Raw genomic sequence first — 8,179 nt, forward strand, 5'->3', positions numbered from 1 at the left:
GCTAGGAGCCCCCGGAGGGACAACAACAAAGTACAAGTTGGAGGAACTGCCTGATGTGAGTGGATCAATTAGCCATGTTTGTCAGGACCTTTTCTGTGATATCTCCAAATACATGAAACAGTGAACAATCCCGGTACTTATCAACCAAACCCTCCCCCTCACCGTTTGTCCCCGAAATATCCTTCCCATTCACCGTCGTACCAGACGGGTATGTCGGTCGTCTACCTTCCTCAACCAGAGAAATGAATTGCGCATCCATAGGAACACTCCCCAGAAACGGAACATTAAATTCCTCCGCCATGCTCTTCCCTCCCCCAGACCCGAATATGTCAGTGCACTCGCTGCAGTGCGGACACACGTAGCCGCTCATGTTTTCCACGACGCCCAGTACCCGTATGTTGGTCTTGGTGCAGAAGTTGAGCTCTTTTCGTACATCCGCTGTCGCTACGGCTTGGGGTGTCGTGACCACCACTGCGCCCGCGACTTGGCCGGGTAATGCGTCCTTTTGCAGCGTTTCGGCGAGGGATATATGTTCGTCGCTTGTTCCGGGTGGTGTGTCGATGAGTAGAAAGTCGGTCTCGTCCCAGAGTACGTCTTTGAGGAATTGTCGTATCATCGCTGTTTTCTTTGGTCCTCGCCAAACAACGGCATCGCCTCGCTTCGGGAGTAGAAAGCCTAGACTCATCGCGTGTAGAGACCCGAGGCCTTTGGATGAGTCTCCTTCATGTACTAACACGGGCGCCCATCCTCCTGGTACTTGTGTGACTTTTGACTCTTCGATTGAGAGCATGCGGGGGATTGAAGGGCCGGTTAAATCGACGTCGAGAATACCGACAGAGTGACCGGCTGAAGCGAGCGACAGTGCTAATTGTGTTGTGACTGATGATTTGCCTACTCCTCCTTTGCCTGAGAGGACCTGTTTTGTGAGTAACGGCCAGCGAGGGGCGTAGGGTAACATACCAGGATGATGTGCTTGACCTTTGTGAGGCCCATCGCGAAGATGGAAATGAATGCGAATGAGTGTGCGTTAGATGAGTCGTAGAAAATGTGTCGCTGATGAAGAAATCGGTGGTAAGTGAGCTGCGCGCGTGGTCATGAAAATAAAGCGTTTGTTGTAAATCTTCACGTTGATCGCCTCTGATTTGAAAGCTATTTACTAAGCCGACCAAAAACATTGGCCGAACCGGCGATGAGGGGCATTCACCCAGCTATCGATAAGAGAAGACTCCGTCATCGGTCAAACTCAAAAAATTTTAGATCAAAGATCGTCACTGACATCACAGATCTCGATGACACAGTCTATGCAAAGTTTATGCCACTTTATGAAATGAGTTATGAAAGCAAAACATCTATTATCTTATCGCTAGGGTATCTTATCTTCAGTATCACAAGCCACTTTTCCGACCATGACACCAAACCATGCCCATCCCATTCCTCCTTTTCCGTAAAATGTCCACCGCCATTATCTATAGCAAAACTCCCAAGCAAACCCAAGCAAACCAAACACATAATCCCAGATAATGCCTGCTAGTTCAGGCGACAACAACGCATAAAGTCAAAGCGCATCTCCCTTGTCTTGGCGTGCTTTGACGCTCAGATTTCTTATCTTTGTCCCCCTGTCGGCCGTTGGATGCCTCATCAGCTTTGCAAGGTGCGAAACAAATTGTCTCAGTTACCCTTGCGGAAAGCCGGTGATGCTGATGGTGGTACTTGCGCGGGTGAGTCCATCAGAAATTGAACCGTCTCGCGTTTGCACATGACGATAGGCTTCTTCTGTGCGCAGTATCCCAAGAGTTCAGCGTGTTGAGGTAGGGTCTCGGGTACAGCATCTGTGTATCGAATGATGGGACCACCGTCAAATGTAAGCCCGATGACTTGTGCTTTGTATTCAATGTCTTCCTCTTCATCGGGGTTGGCCGCAATTGTGTTACTGTTTGTGTTAGTTGAAACATTCTGAGTAACGATGATGGGTACTCACGCTTGACTGATTGGAGGCCCAAATTCAAAGTCCTTCTTCTGGCGACGGCTTCGAATTCGCTTCTTTGTGCAGTCGTGGAATAGATGAAGGAATCCAGCAATCACAAGAACGGGTGTACCTAATGCAAGTGCCCATGGTCTGAACCGTCAGCGGCTGAGTGTAACATAGTAGACGAGAACTTACGGATGCTGTCGTCCACGAAGGGTATGTGCCATGGCAAGAATGATGCCAATCATGGCGATCAATGAACCAACTTGGATCATGGTCCAGGTAGACCAATATAGTGAGATAAGGTCTTCACCGTCACAAAACTGAAGCGCTAGAATGGAGTACGCTTCCATGACGACAATGACTGTTGAGACAGAAACACATCCAAGACACATGGCAAGCGACTGCCGTATTCGCTTCGTTCGTGCTTTGGGGTTATGAGCTAGCTTCTCCATAGCTGCTTGGCCACTGTTCTCGTTAGATCAAGTCATTTAAATCATCCGAATGTCAGACTCACCGGATGTATGTCCACGAAGCAATAAACAAGACCAACAAGTTGGACACAAACATGGTCCAGTAGATAATCTTGAACTGCCATCGCACCATATGAGAAGCAAAGTGAGCATACTTGACACACAGCTCAGGGTCAGGGTCCTGTCGTCGAAATAATGAAGCCATTTTTGTTGGTTGTAGAGATGAAATCTTATGAAAGCCCGGAGGAGGGAGACATCCTTATACTTGTGCACAGCCCTGAATCACTCCCAAGCCAGTGCCTCTGTGATATGGAGTACAAGACCCGCTATCTCTGAATCTATTCCAATGTGACGCGCAATTCCCTTCTTGGTGTTCCTTGCCAAGCTATCCCAAGAGCGGCGATCCCATGTTGAGCCTCTGTCAGTGAGATCCCGTCTTGGCCTGAATAGGGGAAGTTGGGAAAAACATTTCGGGCTTAGACACGAGGCCGATTAAAGTGTCTGATTGGACTGCTGAGATCTGTGTTTGTGAGATCGGGCACCTATCTACAAGGTACTCCCTGCGGAGCTTAGCTTGCGACATTCTTTTTTGCTTTGTGCTGGGCTTGTTGCCAAGGGCGAGGCGATATTACAACGGGTCATTGAGGCTGTGAGCACGCTTATTGAGTGGATCCCTCGTCCCGTGCCAAGTCGGGGCTTGTCCCCCGTCATGACTCCGGAGCCGTAATCTTGAGGGGAGGCCCTTCGGAAGATGTCTGTGTCCCAAGTCCGGGGTTTTAGATCCCTGCCATATAACAGCCTGATAACAACCCAACCGTTCGGTTGAGCCTAGTAATTAAACTATCTATTACCCTTGCGTAGGTATTGCTTTTTTGCAAAGTTTTCACATGTGAAGGAGGAATCCATCTGTGAAACATTGTGCAATCTTTGTCATGTTTTGTGTCACAGACATTTCCTTGATTTGCCCTTCTGGCCAAGTAAGCCTTTCCCGCCCGCAAGTGTGGATCACGGCACTTGACCGCCACAGGGGAATCTACATTTCAGCTATCTAGATCTAGCCTTGGAATGAAATTCCGTGAGTGGTTGGCTAGATGATCGGCACTTTTGATCTACACTCTTCGAGCCTCCTCACTCGGCTCGCTGCTTGGCATCTCAATGTTTCTCATGCTCTCCTCTTGCCTCGTCAGTCGCATCTTGCAATCAATTATCGCCAAGGTTCAACGGATATCCAGGCTGCCTACATGTACAACGTGCCGCGTAATCGGAGTCCGAAATGGAAACATGAGGCTTCCTGCAGTTTCATGTCCTCGTGGATAATAAGCGTAAAACCAACCTTATCAATTGTGTAACTAACGGCCGTGATACGGTATGTGAATGCTAGACTTGGCGTGCTTATCAGGATCGTCGTCGCTGTGACGAGTCAGCAATGTCGATCCTTTTTAGTGACCGTGGCTGAGTGGGAGAGCTGCTTGACTCATTGACGCGTATGAGACATTGATAAAGGGAATGATTAAGCTTATCTGAGCTATCGACGCACGTCATGAGACAAAAAGTTCCGATCCGCGATGGTTACAGATCTACACTGTGGAGGCTAGCATCGTTCGCGTGGAGGTTAGCATGATTTTCGTGGAGGCTACAGCCTAATTACGGAGCGGTTACAAGCCGCAGTGATGCTGACGTATGATTGCACAAATTCGGCGCAGCTGTGAATTCGCGTATCTGTAACGATAAGCAGGATCTCGACGTGATACAGCGCGTGAGCCAGCGTCACCGTGATTCCGATGGCTACGCAGGGATTACTGCATTGGGAAACATGTCCAGATCTGGATGTAACCAATTCATCTTTGGCCAACCTTGTTCTAAGCTTAAATCAGGGAAACATCGAGGAAGGAGCGCCTGCCAAGAGCGTACCCGCGGGTACTCAACTGAAACCATGATCTTCGCTGTTTGATGGATGAAGCAATTTGAGGGTCCAGCGTGGCTTGGCTGTGGGGATAGGACTGGAATACCCCAGTGATCTGCCAACAAGGTTGGGGAATTTCATCTGAGAGATTCAGACAAGATCGAGCCAAGGAATACTGACAAAAGGTCTTTACTAAGAGCCGTTGTTGAGTGGTTGTTAATGCTGCTTGATCGGATTACTGTCCGAATGTCGGATAAGAGTTCGGAAATACGATTCGTGGCCGATTGGTGACTACGAGATATTCTTGATAGGGGAGATGGACTATCGATTCAAGCCTCTGACGGCACTCATTCGGCAGTGACATCGATAACGACCTCTGCCGACGCCAGTGCCGGAAGCTTGAATGGGGATTTGAGTTTGAAATGCCGTTGGGACTTCGGAGACATCTGTATCCGGAACTCTGTCTGAGGACTGCCGTTCCATCCCGCTCTGACGACGACGAATGACGTTGATAAGGACCCCATTCATCTTCATACAATTGGTAGAAAAGTGTGAGGAGAAACAGAGTAAAATTGGACCCATAGAGCTCGTAATTCTGCCACTCACGCTCACCATCCCAACGGGGATGATCTACAGCTGTCTCTGCCTAGGAAAACCTCAGAAGCTAAATTGTGTGATGATTGATTGATGTCCGGACATTTTCAAGTCCGGCAGATCAGTTCCGATAATGGCAAACAGCTTCAAAACTGTTGAGACGTTGAATGATGTCAACGTGGAGGCTGAGTTTTGTGGCTGAAGCTTATCTATAAGCTCGAGGTTGATCAGCGTAACCCAGTTGAGACTCTGTTCCAAGATCACTGCACAGAGAAGTTAAATAAGGATCGCCAGTATTGACTTACTATCGACAGCAGGATCCTCTGCTGATTTCTGCACAAGTTCCTGAAGCGCGACGAATTTCGAATGTCGACAATATTCACGATCACTACGTTTTGCATGTTTGATATGACTTGTTCTTGAGAAAATCAACGCAATTCTCAGTACTTCCGCAAACGGTCTTCTATTATTGTAGGATATGTCCCTCCGGGGGCTCCTAGCGGAGGGCTCTTCCTCGCTGCGCTCGTAGGTTGCACAGGATTACTCTGTCTGGACATTTTACCCCGGAAGAATCGTTAGGCCGTAGCTGATAGCGTAAGGAACAAAAACCAGCTCATTTCTCTTTTCGTCAGTCCTCAAAATCAAGATCCATGAGGCCCAAACAGCGGAATTTGACAGCAAGGTTGGGGGCAGCTCTCTCTCCGAAATCTGGGATCTTATACCTATGGACTACTCAATAACACGCGATCATGAGATATCCCTTTTTGCTTGTTTGGTTGAATTCCAGAGATCCCAGCCAGCTTTACCTGCCCATGCTTATTTCGATGCTCAATCACGGCGTTGAAACATGATACGAACCGTGAGGACTTGATCCGCTATTCTAGCGCATACAAACATTTCGTTGCCTAGAGCACTCAAGAAATCGTCTTTTAATTCTATCGTTACCCTATTGCAGTCTCATCAATGAACCGCATCCATCCCCGACGAGGTCGGATAGACGTCACAACAACCCAACATACGTGCATTGAAGATAAGCAGCGTCACATGCTCAAAATGAGTTTAGAAATAAAGTCCCTTATCATTGGCTTCGATACCAGCCGCCAATTCTAGAAACAATCCCGATTATTCAAGGATGACGTGTAAGCTAGAACAATTCGAGGCTGGTCGCCGGTAGTTCGAGTTTCCGACGGCAAACGATTCTCCCGTTTCAAAAATCGGATGAATTCAGCTTCCGGCCGCCCTCTGATTGGCCAGATATTCATGCGACAGGCATTGAAACTTTGGCGGCCGACTTGACGTCGTAGCGAGTTTGACCCAGTGAGACGGGGCTGTGTTGAAACGCAATTGAAGCATGTGATGAGACGAGAGTTTTGGTATTTATATAAGGGGAAGACACTCAAGCAGAGGTGGTAGAATAATCAAAAACTAAAATGGAACCGATTTCAAAGACTCAGAGAACTATTCACGATGACTCCAAGTCAATGGGCAGACGCTTCGTTGACCTGGCCAAGGTATGATGAGCCCAATCAACAGGCACGATCCTTGCTAACAGTTTAGTTCTTATCATCATTAAAAAGCGATTTAGATCTCGCAAATGTGACAGCTCCACCGTTCTTTTTAGCACCATCTTCCGTCGTTGAGAACCCCGGAAGTTGGGCGAAGAAGCCTTTACTTTTCACAGCACCTACGAAGGAACTGGACCCAGCGAAGCGAAGTCTTTCAGTCCTGCAATTATTCTTAGCAGGCCTTCGAAGTCAACTGTATGTTGCAGGTGCCCCAAATGTCAGCATCAAGAAACCTCTCAATGCTTTTCTTGGTGAACTCTTCCTTGCTTCTTGGAGCGAGGGGGACAGTGATACCAAGTTGGTAGTTGAGCAGGTTAGCCATCATCCACCGATCACTGCGATGCATATTTCTGCAGATGGGATAAGAGCAGATGGTTATGGACGAGTTGAGATGACATTTAATGGAAACATTAACATTCGGCAAATGGGACATGCTATTATACACCTCGACAAGTTTGATGAGGATTACCTGGTTCCTCTGACCGACGTCACAGTACGCGGTTTCCTCTCGGCTTGTCTTTATCCTGAGATTATCGGCACATACACAATTGTCTCCAGCTCCGGATATGTCTCGGAAATTGACTTTTCTGGCGCTGGTATCTTCCGAGGCAAGAGGAATTGCTTCGAGGCGAGAGTGTATCACAAAGATGAGCCTAAGAAGCATTGCTACAAGCTATCAGGAGTCTGGAGTGAGGGATGGAAGATTACCGACAGCAAAGGAAAGCTGTTAGAAACATACACCGTCGACCCAGAGACATCTGCAGACATGCATATCGATCCAGTGGAAGAGCAAAATCCCCGGGAGTCAAGAAAGGCATGGGGAGAAGTTATATCGGCTCTAGAGCAGGGTAATTATCGGGATGCATCCCACGCGAAGCATGAGGTTGAAGAGGCCCAACGGCAAAAGAGGAGAGATGAGAAGCTACATGGAAAGACGTGGGAGCCGTTATTGTTCCGCAGTTCACCGGGTGATGAGCACAAAGCCTTTCATCAATTGGCTCAAGGGACTAAATGGAAGCTTCACGACCATGAGACGAAGGGAGTTTGGAAAGTTGATGATGAAGCTCTGCGGAGGATGCGAAAGGAGGATGGGCAGATTACGATTTAATGACATGAGTAGCTTAAAATAAATAATTCCAGAAGTGTAAATAGATATCACAATATATTTGTCTTAATAGAGAATGATTAAACAAACGGGTGGCGTTCCATCCAGTCTTGGAGCAAGCATTGGAACAGGGTGAATTTTGAGAGGCTTACTCCGTCGGAACCAGGGTAACGAGAATCAACGGGAGAATGAAATAAGCACCTTGACCTCCTCCGTACGGTTGAACCGCTCGTAATATTCAGGCGCATCCTCAATGTTAATCACTGCCGTCGTTATAAAACTCGTATTTGCAACGCCACTTGAGATTAGGTTGATGAGCTGCGGTGCGATCCGATACGGCTGCACAATACCAGCCTGAAGCCGAAGCGACTTGGTCCAGAAGCTCGTAGCGGGAAAAGTAATATCAGCGCTGAGCTGCGGATGGTCCAGAGCGGCTCGAGTCCCAGGCGTATACGCGTGAACGCCAACCTGGCCCAGCCCTCCCTCAAAACCCGTCACATTTACCATCTGCCGAACCATGATCGACGGTTCAAACGAGAGGCTGCTGTTCAGAGCTTCTAGACCGACGCAGTC

The 8,179-nt window shown here is 48.1% G+C and overlaps 3 protein-coding genes across 3 annotated transcripts in view; 1 reads left to right on the forward strand and 2 right to left on the reverse strand.

Annotated features, from left to right (window-relative positions):
- The window catches only part of FTJAE_5318 (cytosolic Fe-S cluster assembly factor CFD1), a gene marked incomplete at both ends in the record, with an annotated part of 2,174 nt that extends 1,181 nt beyond the window's left edge, over window positions 1-993 (reverse strand). The window contains 2 exons of the mRNA XM_037351812.1: window positions 202-916; window positions 961-993. Coding sequence (XP_037207612.1) covers window positions 202-916; window positions 961-993 — 748 coding nt within the window. The remainder of the gene's footprint in view (window positions 1-201; window positions 917-960) is intronic.
- A 675-nt stretch (window positions 994-1,668) lies between these two features.
- Window positions 1,669-2,644, reverse strand: FTJAE_5319 (uncharacterized protein; the record flags this gene model as incomplete). The annotated part of the gene is made up of 4 exons (XM_037351813.1): window positions 1,669-1,930; window positions 1,979-2,116; window positions 2,162-2,434; window positions 2,484-2,644. The coding sequence occupies 4 exons, from the start codon at window positions 2,642-2,644 to the stop codon at window positions 1,669-1,671; spliced, it is 834 nt and encodes a 277-aa protein (XP_037207613.1).
- Window positions 2,645-6,366: 3,722 nt separating this feature from the next.
- FTJAE_5320 (KES1-like protein) lies at window positions 6,367-7,609 on the forward strand (the record flags this gene model as incomplete). Its single annotated transcript, XM_037351815.1, has 2 exons — window positions 6,367-6,447; window positions 6,494-7,609. The coding sequence occupies 2 exons, from the start codon at window positions 6,367-6,369 to the stop codon at window positions 7,607-7,609; spliced, it is 1,197 nt and encodes a 398-aa protein (XP_037207614.1).
- Between the last annotated feature and the right edge of the window lie 570 nt (window positions 7,610-8,179).

This window comes from Fusarium tjaetaba (genome assembly GCF_013396195.1).
Source record: "Fusarium tjaetaba strain NRRL 66243 chromosome Unknown NRRL66243_c0000102, whole genome shotgun sequence".
NCBI lineage: Eukaryota > Fungi > Ascomycota > Sordariomycetes > Hypocreales > Nectriaceae > Fusarium > Fusarium tjaetaba.